The sequence below is a fragment of the Macrobrachium nipponense genome, chromosome 1 (assembly GCF_015104395.2).
Source record: "Macrobrachium nipponense isolate FS-2020 chromosome 1, ASM1510439v2, whole genome shotgun sequence".
In the NCBI taxonomy this organism is placed as follows: Eukaryota; Metazoa; Arthropoda; class Malacostraca; order Decapoda; family Palaemonidae; genus Macrobrachium; species Macrobrachium nipponense.
This window is the reverse complement of record NC_087200.1, coordinates 36,257,853-36,275,866: the sequence shown is the minus strand read 5'-3', so window position 1 is coordinate 36,275,866 and position 18,014 is coordinate 36,257,853. Positions and strand designations below refer to the sequence as shown.

Below are 18,014 nucleotides of genomic sequence, written 5' to 3'. Positions count from 1 at the left end.
GTGTATTAGACTACAGGGTGCAAGAAAAACTGTACGTACATGTACGTATGTATGTAATAAAATGTGGAACCTTACCTTTCAAGTGGGGCAATGTCTGAAAGTGACAATAGAGGAGGAGGACAAATGGCAGAAAACGTGAACACTTAACTTCACGAAACACATTAAAAAATGGCAGAAAACATTAACACTAAGCTTTACAAAACACATTAACAAATGGAAGAAAACATTAATACTAAGCTTTACGAAACACATTAACAAATGGCAGAAAACATTAACACTACTTGATTACCTTCTCTTCGTCTCCATAGAAAGCATCTTCTTCTTGCCATGAACTTCAGGAACATTCTTGGGACCCATGGCTAATAACGTAAATAATTAAGCTTACACACAACATGATAAAGTAACTTACAGTACAACGAAAGCGAAATCACTAACACGAATTTACGTTAACAAACGAAATATATGTGAACAAACGAATTCCAGGTGTTTACGATAACGCTGCTGCAAAAAATGGTCAAGGAACGCCTTTACATAGAGGCATGATGGGACAGATGCTGATCAATAGGAGAGCAGGATCTTACCGCAGTGACTAGCATCGGGAACCAATGGGAGAGCGGGAGGATGGGGGCTATACCACCAAGGCCAATACTAGCCTACCGATACACATCTTGGAATTCAAGGTTTGATTTTTAGAATTGTAGTATAAGGTGACCTCCAATTTTTAGGGATGAATTTTAGGATTTAAAGGTTGTCTAATGCGTGGAAATATACAGCATTTTATAGGAGTTCCTAAATAGCTAAATGTCACCGAAATGGCTACCAAGATTTAAGAGTACTTAGATTTAAGAGTACTTCACCAAATAACTCCAAACAAATAGAGACGCTAAATCAATTCCAAAAATTCCACTGCTGCTGAACTGTGTTAAACAGCACCAGCCAACAAAAACAACTGAAGTTCGTGTGGTGTTGGTTCCTCTCTCCCCTGACCAAAACAAACTAGCACTACCATGAATTTCAAGAATTCTAGCTGTTGACAGATTTAGAAACTATGTATAGCTATGTAACTACTTGGCAAGTTGCAAACATAAAAAATATTAACTTACGAGGTCAAATTTCTTAATTTCCTAACTTGTATTTTTTCAGGTTAGTTGTATTATTGGTGATCAAAATTTGAAGCGAATCCCTTCAGACATAAGGTAGAATGAAGCCCTTACTTTATAATGGGATGTATGGAGTCAGCGTCCCCTTAATCTTTCTAGTTAAAGCCCCAAAAGACCAATCTAGAAAACTTATAAATTTAAAAATCTTGAATAAATTCTTAAGAAAGTTATCTAATTCAATATCGGAGAACATCACTTAAGCACGGCGAAGACTGACATTCAAGAAGTCAATGAGCCCAGAGAAGTCTCCCTGGGACAAGGCAGCCACTCCCAGAGAAGGAGCTTACCTGGTAACATACACAATGTATCTCCAATGTACTTAAAAAAAAGGGGGGGGAGGGAGTTACACAAAAGACGACTTTCCTTGCTCTCTCTACTCTGAGGCAGCTCTCAAAATCATTAACTGCCTTCCTAGCAGAGGATGAGAGCACAATCCCTTAAAGTTTAGTGGAGTCACAGCCACAGAAAATCAAAGCCAGGGAAAACCCCAGGAACGCTTGCAGCAAATAATTCAACAAGGCTGCATAAGCCGAAGGTGTAGAATTTTGATCTACTTTGCCAATGTCACTCTCCTAGGAGATCAGTGTTAAGTGTGAGTCCACATCTGTTTGAAGAGCCATGTGCACTGCTGTTGAGAGCTCCTTCTTAAGTAAATTCATGATGGCGGGAAGCTGTTACTGAATCAGGGCTTATGATGCATCCACATTGTCATCAGCAGGAAGTGAAGGACAAGGAAGCAAAGCTGAAGCGGCTGGCACCAACGCATGGTGTCTGGCGCCAAAACCGTCTGAGACCATGGCAAGTGCTCCCTAGACTGATTGGTGCATTCAACTGTAACATGATCAGGTGAATGAGAGTAATCAGGCACTAAAAAGTGCTGGGGTGCTAATGGGCGCTCTGGCACCCGAGGGAGATCCATCGCCAAACTCAGCATGGGTGCAAATGGGAGCTCAGGTCAAGTTCTCAGTCACTACTGAGCGCTCAAGGGCATGTGGAAGCTCACGCGTCAATGAAAGGTTGTTCCTAGAACTATGTTTCTTCGACGAAAAATGCCCTGGCGTTAGCACTTACCATCTGGCAGAAGATTCCCAAAACTACATGATGGTAGCAAGGGATCCCTAAAATGATTGCACAGCGCTGCTTGAGAGCGAACACAGTCTACTGCAGGCCTTTTCAGTGGCTGTGATTCACCACCATAGCGACACCGGCACTTCCACTCTGGACTGGAAGATTCAGAACTAGAGGACAGTTGACTCATTTCCATCTGGATGTCTTTCCAACAGCCATCCGAAGTTACAACCTGGGATGCTACAACATGTCTGACCAAGGGGGCACCTGTTCATGGGCAGAACCCACTGGCCTCACATGTGTAGGGGAGTACGCCAGTGACCCTTGCCTAGGAGCATCAGCAGGGTGAACAGACACCTACCCAGACTGTCGCTTCATTAACACACTTACTATCCACTTTGTCCGTAGCGACTTTCACTGATTCACCCAATTGGGCCACTGTTTCCACTATTGGACCAACTTTCTGGTGAAAATTACGATCCATTTTGGACTCGAGGCTTGCAAGGGGGTCGGGGTCCAAAGCAAAGGGGCTGGGCAAAGAAGCAGGTTGATTAGTTAAAGACTTAACAGAACTATCTAAAGTCTTATTCCCACTTTTTACTCTTGGCTCTTGCAGCCAATTTATGTTTCCTGTCCTTGTCTAATTTATTTAAATGTGATTCTAATACCATTTTTTTTTGCATCCAAGTCAGAACAATCATTGCAGGTCAAAGTAATGGAGCACACCTGTTCTCTATATTCCATACACACAGTGAGTGAATCATACTTGGCTTTCATTAGTCACACCGTAAGCTAGTTGCACTTGAGTCAGACATAACAAATCAACTAAACTAAAAGTCAATACTATAAGTCAATTCTGGTTATAAAGTCGTTACCAAAGAATATACGGAAAATTTTACAAAACACAAAGCCAAAGGCTGCCAATACATCATCAAATCAAATCAAGCTGACCACCCACAACTGAACTTCAGTCAACAGCTGGCAGAAAACCAGTGATAACTTTCAGCTGCATTGTTCCTTCCTTACAGTGAAAGTGGCTAGGGCTAATTGACCAACATACACTAGAGTTACTGCAAATTTCAAAATTTAAGCTGCTGGCGAGTGAAACTTCAGACAATATAATTACTTGGTATGTTACATACATAAAATCTGAAATTACAATTCGTTTCTCACTTTTTTTCCCTTGGCTTTGTCCTTGATGGTAACTTCCTGGGGTTGTGAAGTTTCTTGAATATCCTCTTCCTCTGGGAATTCTGGTGGGTAGCCAAAATCTGCCAACTCTCTCTTCAGTTTATCAGCACTTGCCTTAATAGGCATGCCTGTTGAAATAATGCATGTACTATTTTAACCATGATCACTGGTTGCAGACTGTATACATTTGAAAAATTCTTTTGCATATCACCCTGCCAAGAATACATAATTCATGAAATCAGCCAAGAACTAGATAAGTTATGAAAATGAGAAAATATATAACATGAACTCTAAACCACACACTGGTATCTGACCACATGAACAATGGACTCCAAATTTATCACACAGTGTGTGACCACATGAAATAAGAGTGAAAAGTACAAAATAAAAGACAACCTTGCATAGTATTTGACCACATGAACTAGAAGTGAAAGTACAAAATAAAAGACAACAACCTCGCATAGTATTTGACCACATGAGCTAGAAGTGAAAGTACAAAATGTAAAACCAACAAACTATCTTTATATCAAAACTGTTTAAGAGAAAATACATAAAAACATGATTAACACAATCTTCACATTTTCTCTTACTAAAAATTACATAAATGTGGTAAAATCAATGACAATTTTCCCAGTTTCTGAATAAAGATTACAATATTAGATAAAATTTAGGAAAATCAAACAATAAAACAGTCAAAACTTGGCTTTCATACGCCCCTCTTTTTGTAGGTTTAGGTTTTCGTAGACTTTTTTCTACGTAATTTTTTCTCAGTTATCATGTTTCCTCAGTTTTTGTACACCAAGAAACACTCCATCCGGGGCCCAGTGTGTAACCAGGCCCCGTATCGAACACCCAAAGAAAGCATCCCATCTTTTATGACCAATTCTGCTTTTGTGTTCATTGTTTTTGTGCTCTTTTATTCAAGTGCAACTGCTAAATACGCCATCATGGGGCCAAAGAAAGTTCCAAGTGCTAGCTTCTGTGAAAAACGTGAGAAACACTATAAAATTTAAGAAAGAACTATAACTGGTTCACTTAAGGTAGATTCTTGGATGATCCCTATGCCTACGAGACGTTAGTTTGGCGGCCGCTGATTGGCTGGGAGCTGCCTACCTCCCGGTACCAGCCAATCAGCGGCCACTAAACAAACGTCTCGTAAGAATAAGGTTCATCCGAGAATCTACGTTAAGTGAATCAGTTATAGTAGCAGTGTTGAAGGAGGTTGCATGCCAATCTCGGTGAGAAAATGCCTACAACAAGCCCTGCTGTTAGTGAATTTAAAGCCAGCAGAGGCTAGTTTGAAAAATTCAGAAAATGAATGGGCATACATAATGTGCCTACTTCAGGGATTAGGGACAAGTTTGCAAAGTGGGATGTAAAAAATTGTGGAGAATTATCATCGCAACAAAGAAGTAATCTGTGCCTCCAACATGTTTAATGACAATGCTATGTTTAACTTTAGGCAAATTTTAAAGAAACGCCAGAAACACAGCTCTCTGGACAGTTTTGTTGTGCAACAGGGGTCCAGTAACTATCAAGCTAGTCTTAGTGCCAGTAAAAAACGAAGAGGGGAAGTAATCTCAGATAGTGCCAGTAAAAACAAAAAGTAGTAACCCCAGATAGGTCCTTGATACCTGAAGCCCTTCTGGAGGCCAATTCCCCTTCCAAACAATAACCTCTCCTCCTCCCCTACCCTCCCCTCCCCTCCTCTCTGTCTTCCATACACTAACAGGAGTTTCCCATAAAGGTAAGTTATGTTAAATGTTCATTTATTCATTTCAATAGTCATTTATATTTCTCACTGTTTTCTGCATGTAAAACTGATTTTATTCCCTATAAATTGTATTTTTTGTTAACATTTTTGAGGGTCTGGAATGCATCAATTGTTTTTACATTATTCCTTATGGGAATTATTGTTTCGGTTTTCTTGTATCAGATTTCATGGGAGGTCCTGGAACATATTACATACAAAAACCAAGGTTCCACGGTTTCTAATTTTATTCTTCTATGAAGCATTGATGAAAAAAAATTTCTTAGGATTAAAAGTGAAAGCAGGAACTACGTAGTAGTTTGAATATATTTTTTTAGTATAATCTGATACTTCATCTTAGCCTGAGGCAGTATCAACGCAACTAATGCCAGGTTCCAACCTGAAGGACATGGCAAACTTGCTTACAGTTGTAATAACCATATTCCAAGACGCCTTTATTTCTCTGTTGATATGATCACTTTGCATGACTCTTAGGAGGATCTCACGCCACATCCACAAAACAGGGCTATTCGTCTTCCATCACTTGCACTAACATGATTCTAGACCCACCAGGCAATAGTTCATCAAAGTATTTAACTTCCCAGAACAATACCAAGGCCAGACGAGGCTCAAAATACCGGAGGCCTTAACTGTTTGTAAGCGGCTGACATCAACAAACATCTATTTTGTGCCAAACAGTTTGAACAAATTTTAAAGGAAAAATATCAAATCACTTCAATGGAGGGTCATAAATGACTTATAGCAACTCTTACACAGCAACTCTAGTAGCTAACTACAGGATAGAGAGAGATCAGTTTGACTTGAGATTCATGAGGGAATGTGCTGCTCCTCCGAATCCCAATAAGTCTAATAAATTTTACCAGTTAAATACTCAGAATTTGTTACTGATTTTAGCTTCTTAACTGTTATGATATTGTGAGCTGAATAATTATAATTTTATCAAATAAAATGAAAAATTATTGGAAAACAAACAAAAATTAAAAACTGAAAAATTATTGAAAAAACAAAAATAACTTGGTAAACATTTGCATACTTTGCTTACGACTGTCTTGGAAAAGAATTCCGCACAGGATTGGAAATACAACTGGACCCCCTTATTTCCATTGGGTGCGTACCAGACACTGCAAACCCCCCATGAAGCCTTAGAACCCCCTGAAAAGGAATCTACAAAAACTAGAGGCTGATGTAGCTCCAGGACTCATGCAGAGAGTGTGGATCCTAGAAACGGCGCACATAGTAAGAAAAGTGATGTACTCCTAAGGAGGCAGGATGCAACCCAGAACCCCACACTATAAATACCACCAGTCGAATTGGAGGACTGTGATAAATTACACACATAAAAAAAAATAATAATACAGTAGACCCTTGACTCACGAACGCATTGACCCAACGTACAAAACTCGATCCCCACCACCAAAATTTATAGGTAAAATTTCACCCTTGACCTACGAACTAACTTTGAGATACGAACAAAAAAAATGCGGAAAATAAAAATTCTGTTTGGGTCATGAACTAATTTTGAGACATGAAAACATTTGAAAAATGCTGGAAATTTCTGGAAAATAACAATTTCACTTTGTTTCACAAACTAATTTTTAGACACAAACATTTGAAAAATGCGCGAAATCGCCCAGCACAACGTGAGAGCGTTTGAGTTGCCATGGGAACAGCCATCCTCCAGCCGACCCACACGGCGTCACCCACGCATCGCTCTTTGTCTCATCTCATTGTGTACAAGACGTTCGTCAATTCTCTTAGCATTTTTTGCGCTAAAACTTGTGATTTTCTTCAAAATAATGGGCCCTAGAAAGTGAAGAGTGGTGGTGAAAGTAAGAAAGGTGAAGAGTGATGGTGAGAAGAGGGTGCAGAGGAAGATAACCATTGAAATAAAGAAAGAAATTATAGAAAAGTTTGAACGTGGTGTTCGCGTGACCGATATCGCAAGTGATGTGATAAAAGCCGCATTGGAAAAGTGGAATGATGTCCAGTGCTTCCTTGAATTGCATCATCCGGACAAAATTGTTACGAACAGGATCGTGAATATGCTCAATGAAAATTTAATGAGCCATTTCAGAAAAGTTATGCAAGGAAGGAGGAAAAGGCAACAGACATTGGATAGTTTGTGATTAAACGTTCACCAAAAAAACCTAGAAGAGTTGAATCTCCGAACGAGATCTCCCCGACCTGGATGGGGGAGGGTCTCCTTCCGCACAATAACCTCCTCCCCACCCACCACCCTCCTCTTCTCTTGTCCGTCAAGCCAGAAGTCTCGCCAGTCATAGTAAGTGTTCACTTTACAAACGTTTTTATAGTGTTAGTTTACCATTTTAAATTATATTATTAGATATATTAAGGTTTTTTACACTGACTTTTACATTATCTGTGTAAAATAAGGCAAAATATACATAATATATATTGGTTCGTAGGGGTCGAGAACCAAATTAAATATTATTCCCATTAAACCTTATGGGGAAATTAGCTCCGAGTCACGAACATTTGGAACACGACCTAAGGTCTAGGAACGGATTGTGTTCGTGAGTCAAGGGTCTACTGTAATAATAATAATAATAATAACAATAATAATAATAATAATAATAATAATAATAATAATAATAATAATAATAATAATAGTCTATAGAAGTAAGTATTTACAACATACAGTAGTACCTCGAGATACGAAATTAATCCGTTCCGAGGCGCCCTTCGTAGGCATGAGGTTTTTCATATCTTGGACCAACATTTTACATGTAAAATGGCTAATCTGTTCCAAGCCCTCCAAAAACACCCCAGTAAATTTCATAATAAAGCTAAATTGACCTATAAACAATGAAATACTACAACAATTTGGACCATTCAATACCTAAATTAATAAAAAAATGCAAAATATAACCTGTATATAAAGTGTATATTAGTGTACATGGTAACAAGAAATATACTGTACGTAAAATGTGGAAGCTTACCTTTCGAGTGAGGCTACGTACATACGTAACTATCCAAGGAAGATTGCTTCTGCCTACTTTTCACAATGTTCCTGTGTGAGCCTTTTCGGGGGGTGTCTTCTACAAATGTTTGCACTTTATGAAAAGCGGCTTTCATTTCTGCTGTTTTTTTTTTCTTTTGTACATATGTACGTATGTAAATTTTAAAAAATATATATGTACATACTACATACGTAACTATCCAAGGAAGATTGCTTCTGCCTACTTTTCACAATGTTCCTGTGTGAGCCTTTTCGTGGGGTGTTTTCTACAAATGATTGCACTTTTTACTTTCTTTTACTTTACGTAGAGTTTTTTTTTTTTTTTTTTTTTTTTTTTTACAGAATTTCAACTTTGTTTTTTACCACTTGGTTCTTTTTTTGCACCTCATGACTCTGTTGGCCCTGGTGTCCATCAAAACCCTGTTCAACCAAATGCTCTCTCTGCAACTGATTTGGGTACTGAATGTTCGGCTGCTGACCTTCAACATAAACTGAAGTGCCTTGATTATACGTATACATACTGGTATGCATGTTGTAAATGATTGGTCTACACCCTCTATTCAGCAGGGAGTGGAGATTCTACCAACCTTGCAAAGTTTCCAGTTATCCCATGAGAGAGACCTTGATCACTTGTCCCATGTGAGAGATCTTGGTCACTTTTTTTTTTTAATTTTATGTACACATTGACGATCCCGAAAACAAATACCGCATGCGTACTATAACAATGCTGGTACCGAGTGGCCGAGCCACGCCACCACGTGTACATAGTAGATGCATGATGGGAGGGACGCTGGCCAATAGGAGAGAAGGATTTCATGGCCGCAACTAGCATCAGGAACCAATGGGAGAGCAGGAGGATGGTGGCGAGTCTACTAGTACTAAGATGGCAGTGCGCAGCGCGATTTTCAAAATTGTTATCTGGGCGAAGCTCGGACTTTCAGAAACCTTTCATATCTTGAAAACTTTTCGTATGTAGAGCCGTTAAATTTTTCGTATTGGCTTTCGTATCTCGAGTTTTTCGTAAGTTGAGCCTTTCGTATGTCGAGGTACCACTGTATAATTAATAATAATGTGTATGAAAAAATATAAATACCTGTGCAGTGCAATCCAAATGGAAAGAGGCATTTCTTTCCCTTCATCCTCTGGAAGCCAACAGCAAACTGTAATTACCATAAGACAATTAGTTAAAAAAACATGGTGGAGGGGTGACAATATCCTATAATTCTGTTATGTAATTAAGTATGTATTACAAATGTCAAGATTAAAAAACTCAAATATACAATATTGCCTCAAATCAATTATATACTATATCGAAATAAAAAGACAAAACCTGACCTTAAGAATTGCTTAAAATAAAAATTACATTCGGATGATAAAATGAAATTCTATAGTAATTACTTAGCTAAGTTTCTACTCAATGGCAGCTTGAATTTTGAATTGTATTGCATATAGTAGTATTTAGGCCAAAGGCCAAGCACTGGGACCTGTAATGTCATTCAGCTCCGAAAAGGAAATTGATAAAAACATGCAAATAGAAAAATCTTGCAGCATTATCAATTCTTAGTTTCCTTACCTGTTAAGAGAGCTATAGCAGACAAAACTGCCTCTGGCACAGCTACTCTGAACTTAGTAGAGGTGTGGTGTTAGGCCAGGGTCACCTACTACAGAGTGGGGACCTTACAGCAAGGAATTCACCAAGCACTAGTAAAGCACAGACATTGCCCCTGCCCTAGGCACAGTAACACGAACAACATAAAGCCAGGATACCGACAAAACTACCTACACCAAATATTAAAAACCACCACCCTACCAACAATTCTGGAGGGTATCCAGTACCAAGTACATTAGCCCCAGACTCCCCAAGGACTCAACACCGATTTTCAAGGTGAAGAGCAAAGTAGGAAAGAATGCTTCCTATGCTGCTTCTCCCATTACCATGCCAGCCACCACAAACAGACCCAAGGTACTGCATTCATTAAAAATAGTTTCCACTTCTTCAAAATAACGATTTGCAATGATTGACTTACATTTCCAGTAAGTGGACTGGAGAATGGAAGCCAACGAAAGATTATATCTGAAGGCCAGAGATGTAGCCACTGCTCTAAATGTAGAGCCTCCACTACTAACTGAGAGTGGGAATCCTGAATGAGGTCTCTCAGAAAGAATGAAAGGGCGTTCTTAGTGAGAGGACGTGATGGGTCCTTAACAGACCACCACATGCTATTGGAAGGTCCTTAAATGTTTTCAGTCCTGTGAATGTAAAACTTCAGAGCCCTCACTGGACAGTCTCTTCTCTCTTCATCTTCCACTCCTACTATACTAGAAAAGTTCTTGATAGTAAAAGAACGAGGCCAAGGTTTCATAAGATTTTCATTCTTAGTGAGGAAGCCTAAAGTAAACGAGACGAAAGCATCTCCATTAGAGAAACCAACTCTCTTATCTATGGCTTGAATTTCAATCACTCTTGGTCAAGGCTAAGGCAATCAGGAAGTATCTTTCTAGTCAAATTCCTAAGTGAGGCAGAAGCTAGAGGTTCAAAAGGAGGACCAGGCAGCCATTTCAGGACTACATCCAAATTTCACAATACCTACCGAGTGCCCTTACATTTGCAGGTATCAAAAGACTTAATCAAGTCTGATAAGTCCAGATTCGAAGACAAATCTAATCCTCTGTGCCTTAATACAGAGCTTAGCATAGCCCTATATCCTCTGACTGTAGAAGACAATCCTCTAGACATCCTTAGGTACAGAAGAAAATCGGCGATCTGTCACAGATGTTTGAGAAGACCTAATTTCTTCTACACCAAGATCGGAAAATGTTCCACTTGTAATGGTAGACGGAGGATGACTTTCTTCTATATTTCGAGAACGACTTTGCAGCTGCTCATGAAAAACCCTTTGCTCTGAGGAGTCAGACAACAGTTTGAATCCTGTCACAGCCAGCATAGATAATCCTTGGCGGAAACTTAGCATGTGTGGTTGTCAGAGCAGTTTTCACCTTTTGGGGGAGTAACCTGGGAGACTTAGCAAGTCCGGGAACCCTGAGAGGTCAGAAAGGAGCTATGAGGATCATTGACACATTCTCGTGTGACTGGAACTTTTGGGGTGGAATGGCATAAAGTTCCTAGTGCGACCAGTCAAGAAGCAAGGCATCCACTGCCCATGCTGCTGGGTCCGGCACTGGAGAGCAAAAATGTGGAAGTTGATAGATTTCTGGCAGTTGCAAACAAGTCGATCATCGGTCTTCCCCACAACTTCCAAAGATCTAGGCAGACCACTGGATCCAGAGTACATGCTGCAGGAATGACCTGATTGTGACGACTGAGTTGGTCTGCTAAAACATTCATCCTGCCTTGCACGAACCTTGTCACTAGCTTTGGGTAATTCGAGTGGGCTCAAAGGAGAAGGTCTCTCGCTGCCTCACAGAGAGAAAGAGTGGGTCACTCCTAGCTTAGAAATGTACAAGAAACCGGTTGTGTTGTCTGAGTTTACTACCACTATCAGACCTCGGGATTCTGGACCAAAAACTTGTAAGCCCAGACTGATTGCAGACAAGCTCTTTCTGGTTGATGTGTCAAGCCATCTGCAAACAAGTTGAGTTTTGGGTTCAGAGGGGGGAAAGCAACTTTCCTTCTGGTAGTCTTCTCTCTGATCTTCACTAAAGCAGATGCTGTTTGACTTATAGTGAAATCGGAAGCATGAAGTCATCCAAGAACATTTTTGTTCCACTAGGACCGAAGGTGAAACTGAAGGATTCCCATATGAAGTCTACCCAGCGAAATGAACTGTTCAATAAAAGTTAAGGGGACTGCTTCACTTGGGGGCCTTAAATACGGCAATTTTGTGGTCAGTGGGCGAAATAGAGTTTTACTCATTTCCGGTAACACTGATGTGTGCCACAGCCAGACGTAAAATATTAGTGCTGTAGCTAACCTCTAAGTGGGTCAAAAATAATTTTTTGTGTAAGTATCCGCAATGAAAATATCATGAAAAATATGATGTTTTGATATCCTTTGTTCCATTGCATTTTACATAAATTTTCCATAGGTAATCATATTTGTCATACAACATTTTTCCCATCCCTACGATTTCTGAAGCGGAGAGGCAGGAGCAGCAGCACAAACAACATTCCTTAGTCGGCAGTATCCTACATACCTTTGACATAAACGGATCGTTACTCTGAGCCGAGTGGATTGCCAAGTACTCTTTAGCTTATAAGTGCTTTTTTCTCGTTTATTCATCAAAATGACAAGGAAGAAGTATTCAAGAAAGCGTGCATTAGCTAGGGAAAGGCTGAAAGAAAGACAATGAGTGAGATGGTGCCTCATGATACTCACCCCCTTGGGGGGGTTTAATATCACTTTTTTAAAGTGGGGGCACCAGATACCATAGAAGTATGCCATTAGAATAAGAAAATCAAGCTTAGGTAAATTTTTATATTGCTGCCTATGCAGTTTTCACTGAGAATTTCATTATGCAAACTTTAACACACAATATCTCAAAGCTATTTTTTTCAGCATATGGGTCGCTTTAAAACCCTAAGGCTTTTTTATTTGTTGTCCGATTTTCAAAATTCAAAATCCATTGAGATCGTTGATAAATTCTACATTGAAAGAATTGGATAGAGCAACTCTTTGTGAGTATTAATTGCTTTAGTTATTAAAATTTAGCTGAAAACTAAGGAAGTCTTAGGGTTTTAAAGCAATGCATCTAAATATCGGGGAAAAAATTAATATAAAAAACTAATGGATGGAAATTTATGAAACTTCTTGTAATTACTTTCCATTAGGTGACTTATAAAAGGGTAGCAAAACATAATTGCTCCAGGCAATATTTCGATAACTTCCCCCCCAAAAAAAAATTGGTGGTCCCCTTAAGGTTCTGAGCAGGCTCATCCAATTTCTGGCGGTACTAGAGTGGAAGGGGGTGAAACACTCCCTGCCATGGCTTTTGGTCTCCTGACGTAGCGCCTCCTGCCAGCGAACTTCTCCCACTGAGCAGCAGACCATGAACAACACACTGTAGATGTTATTACGCCATCACAATCAACTCCTCGGCACGAAGCACAAACCGTATGAGAATCTACTTCAACCAAGGAGCGAATTCTGTTACACTTCTTGCTGTCTACCCACGGGCAACACCTAAGGAAGTAAACGGTAACAAGGGCTGCAGATTAAGGGATTGCTGAGAATCCATTTGAAAACTCAAGCAAACCGTCAAAAACAGCAAACGAAGAACAAAAAAACTGGAAATTTCCCACCAGGAAAAAGCGAAGTCCAGTAGAAAGTCGGGCAGAGAGCGCAGAGGTGCGTGCTAACACAACGACGGCCGAAGGCAAATAGAATGCTCAACCCCGGTATTGGCATAACCAACATCTGGACGGTAGATAACTACTGCATTGCCTAGTTCTGCGGCCGCGTCCAGGCTCCACCTTAAGTAGATTTCTATTTGTAAAGGACCAATGGTTTGTACACCGTGTAGGAACAATCCAAAATTCAGCAGCTTAGTCAACATCGTGTGTGGACCTAACAAGTGGCAAAAACAAACTGACCTGTTAGCAGAGTTGTTCCTCTCTCATACCCTGAAATGGGTGGGGCCTTGTCACCTACCTAAAAGCAAAAGATTTGCTACTGCTAACTTCAAAATTCAAGCTGCTGTTGAGTAGACTCTTAGCTAATTAATTACAGGATAAGTTGCATTTTGTATAAAAACTTAATTTACAAAGTTTCAAGATTATCTCATGGTGGAAATAACTGTCAAGGACAGAATGAAATGAGCATACCTCACTCTTAGTAAGCGTGAATGTGTGGCCTAAATGAAGACGTCCATTCATATAAGGGTAAGGAAAGCAAGCAAGGAACGTCTCATCGCCCTCAGCATCCACTAGTGGAGGGGCATCTTCTTCAAATATTTTCTCTTCATCCCAAAGTTTCTGAATATTTGACTCAATGACCAGAAGTTCTTCCAGTTTCTTCCTTGACATCTGGCAAAGAAAAGTAAGTAATGAGCAATCAAATATTTCCAATAGGAAAATTAAACAAATTCACATTAAGAATGTCTAACTTCTTTAATTTACTAGCAACTAGGTAAAGCTAACCAGAAAATGTAAATGTCACACAACCAACACTATCAAGTTTCATTTATCCAAAAACTATGAGTATCAAAAATACACAGCACAGTAAGGAGTAATATAATTACATATTCGGGGACTTCTATGAACTGAAAGTGTTTTTGGCACAGTGCACCAATTTATGCCTCCAAAGTCTCAGCATCCTACAAGATCTACATTAAGAAACACCAGGGGGGAGGGGAAATCCAGTTTGCACAGCCACATTTATCCAAAGTACCATACGTATTGCATCTGAAATCAGCTGATCTATATGTTATACAGTCGACCCCCACCTGTTTGCATTTCCAGATTCACAGCTTTTTGTACAGCACGTTTTAATAACTGAATGCTTTTGTGATAAAACTATTAAAATTGAAATTTTTACGATAAAATCACAATTTTTAAGTGAATTGAATTTTTCCTAACTTTACAAACTTTACAATAGGAATTACTTATGACAAAGCTGGAACACAGCCGTTAAAATTCTTGAACATGGTAGTTAGGCAGTAACTACCGTCTAGTAGGTGGGGAGACCCGCCTGGCCAGATGTAAACAATCCCAATTTGCCTTTCGGCCCAGGTTTCAGATTACGGGATGGCATGAGAAAAATAGAAAGGAAACTCGATGTGTTGGTTTACAGCATCAAATGCCCAACCAGCAAGTGTAAATTCAAGTCCTATTCTCAACCTGAAGGAGGAGAAGTAGGACGAAGAAGAGGGGAAAGGAGAGACCAGCCACTCTCACATCCTTCTTACCTCTAGAACTGCACACCATATGCGAGATGCAACTTTTCCTCTTGAGGGAGCTGGGTAAGCAAACAACGTTTAGTTTAGTATATCTTAGTTTTACCACACCACTGAGTTGATTAAGGGGGCCGGCCGGAACCCTTATATACGGGGGTATAGGGCGAAAAATGCAAAGTCATGAAAAAATTCATGGAACTTCATATGGCAATTGAGAATACGTATACGAAATATTGAGTCAAAATTCCTCTTACTTTCGCAGTTACAGGGTAATTAGTTAACGTAACTCAATAAGCCTAAAAACCCCTCCACCACCAACCCTGTCCTTCTTCTTTCCTTCGCCTTCTCTCTCTCTCTCTCTCTCTCTCTCTCTCTCTCTCTCTCTCTCTCTCTCTCTCTCTCTCTCTCTCTCTGTGTTGCCAATTGGTGTGTTCACCCTCCAAACTGGGTATAAGACTTACACAAAACATGGAAATTGGTGAAATTAGCCTATGTATTGAAAGTATATACACAAATATTAAAGCAATTTTATCATTATTGCATTACTATGACAACTAGAATTCATGGAAAGTTTATAATAATGCATCAACGTATGTGTGAAGCTCCACTAATGTGGCAACGATGATTTTGCCATTCTTAGCATGCAAACATTAAAGGTTACATTTATTTCTGGCATACAGTTATTTAAAAAATTAAAATACTAATATAGACTTAAATCAACGAAAAGTTAGCAAAAAATATATATATATACGTATATATATAATCCACTTATCCGTATTCTGCTCCGCTATGGTTTTCGGCAGCAAGATGTACGACAAGCTTGAAAACATTGGATTGTATCTACTTTGGAAATATCTGTAATTTTTCGGGGTAATTTGGTTGCAAAAAAGGGGTAATAGACATGAATTAAATAAAACATTTTGAAATAAAGTAAAGTTGAACTAAATAATGAGTAAAGCAAACAACTAAGGGAATAAAACTTTGCAGTGTCGTCGTCTGCTGCTCACAGTTAGGTATATATAACAGTTTGTGAAGTGAGTTCTTAGGAATCAGGAACAGCAACGTGGTTCAAGTGCAATGTGGAGTGAATTAAGACCAAAATGTGTATAATAACAATCAAATAAGCACTGTGGAGTTTCAGTTGTGATGGCAGTAAGGATAAAACCACTGATTACAAGGTAAAAATGAATTCAGTTCAAACCATGACCCCAGGAATAAAAAGTTGCAAACTTTCACTAATATAGGCAACAAAATGTTGTTTTATTGTGCTGATTACAACTGCAATCTTGAGTAAGATCAATAAATATATGGCAACATTGTTCAAATGAGTGCTGGGAAGGCTGGGAAAGATGGTGGATTGTCTGTGGTTACGAACGGCAAGTCACGAGGTTGCCGCCATATTGGATTTCAAAACTGCCATGAAAACATAACTTACGAAGAGCTCACATGCTTATTTTAGTTCGTATGGGGCTTTCATATATCACATTATGTTCACAAACCTTCAACCTTTTGAATGGTAGGCTTAAAGATGTAATTGTGTTCTTGTTTCACCAATTAAATATCAAGTGAATAAGGTTGAGACACGCGATGACGATGGATCGACTGCGGTTGTTTACCCTAGGTGGATTTTGCCTATGAAACGGCTCCACTGTCAACTTGTTTATCGCTTATTTCTGATTGTATTTCGTGTTTCAAATGTCATAAATAAGAGGAAATAAAATAATACAGGAAAACCTTCCCCCAAGTGTTTTACCTTACCCAAAAAACCGCATTCCCATTGGTCCCCCTTCCCGTAGGATAGAGTTCAAAGGTAAATTCTCAGTTAACTACAGCTGACCAGAAAAAACTAATGTTCAATTGTTAATAAGCTACCAAAATGCTATAGGAAACTGCAAATCGTTGCTAAATACTGGCTGTCTCGATTACTTAGATTAACCATTCTGATTAAGGTACAGCCTACATTTCAGGCAGTTTCCACTCCACCCAAAAAACCACAAATGCAGTCTACTCAGTAGGTACATGTGGTTTTCAATTTGCATTTTCTTCCCTAGCAAACTGGGGTACCACGGGTACCTATTCACTGGCTCCCATGGTCGGATTTCTCACTCCTAGCTACCTACACGGCTCACAGCTGGCTGCATTCTCCACTCTCTCAATCCCCCAGATTAGCCTACCAACTGGCTCCCCCGATAAAGTTCTGGGAAGTTCTGCCTCTGCACGAAATTCATAAGATTTGCTGTACATAGGCCTAGTCTAGGTTACGCTAATACATAGCCTCTAGTAAGTAGGTACTACGAGTCAACAAATGGCTAGGCTAGACTCTAGATAGCTAGGCACTACCTAGGTATAGGCTATAATAGGCTAGCTAGGTAGGTAGTCTCAAAGCACTAAGGAACTGAACTTTCTTAGCTTGCATTCCGTTATGTTTTGTACGGACACGACAATATGTCGTATGCTAGCTACTACCTACTAGACTACTAACCTACCTAATGTCAAAATCTGCGGCTAAAAACTACTAGGTATACACCTTACTACCTAGGTAGCTACATACCTAAGCTAGTACGTCATGGGATGAACTAACTTGGCGTAACTTAGGTAACCTTAATACATTAAACTTGCGTCAGTAACATCATTACCTTCCAATATGTCCCCTTCAACAATTAAAAGACTTCTTAGTAGGGCCGCCTTTCACTGCCTCGTGAAAATCAGCTGGAACAACACGATGAAAGTCGGCTTCCACGGTCCACCGTAAGAGCGCCACCTCACAGAATGTACAGATCTCTTAAACTATTAGATAACAGGTTTTCGGTAAAATTCTTACTTTAGAAGTTTAGTCGCTGCAATGAACCTAATGTCACCGAAGAGACGAAAACTTAGAGGAATGGAACGCAATATAAAGTTTAGGCCAAAGGCCAGGCGATAGGAGTTATAAGTGGGGAGTAGTAAGGCCGAGAAAGAGAGTAGGTGTGTTTGTTCTATTTTTGACTATTTTT

At 39.5% G+C, this 18,014-nt stretch overlaps 1 protein-coding gene across 1 annotated transcript in view; it reads right to left on the bottom strand.

The window, feature by feature from the left end:
• LOC135219237 (leucine--tRNA ligase, cytoplasmic-like) overlaps nt 1–17,796 on the bottom strand; it is a 29,610-nt gene extending 11,814 nt beyond the window's left edge. Inside the window, exons 1-4 of the mRNA XM_064255829.1 lie at nt 17,658–17,796; nt 13,952–14,152; nt 9,264–9,330; nt 3,402–3,547 (exon numbers count right to left, since the gene is read on the bottom strand). Of these exons, the coding sequence (XP_064111899.1) occupies nt 3,402–3,547; nt 9,264–9,330; nt 13,952–14,152 (414 nt within the window). The 5' untranslated portion in view covers nt 17,658–17,796. The remainder of the gene's footprint in view (nt 1–3,401; nt 3,548–9,263; nt 9,331–13,951; nt 14,153–17,657) is intronic.
• Between the last annotated feature and the right edge of the window lie 218 nt (nt 17,797–18,014).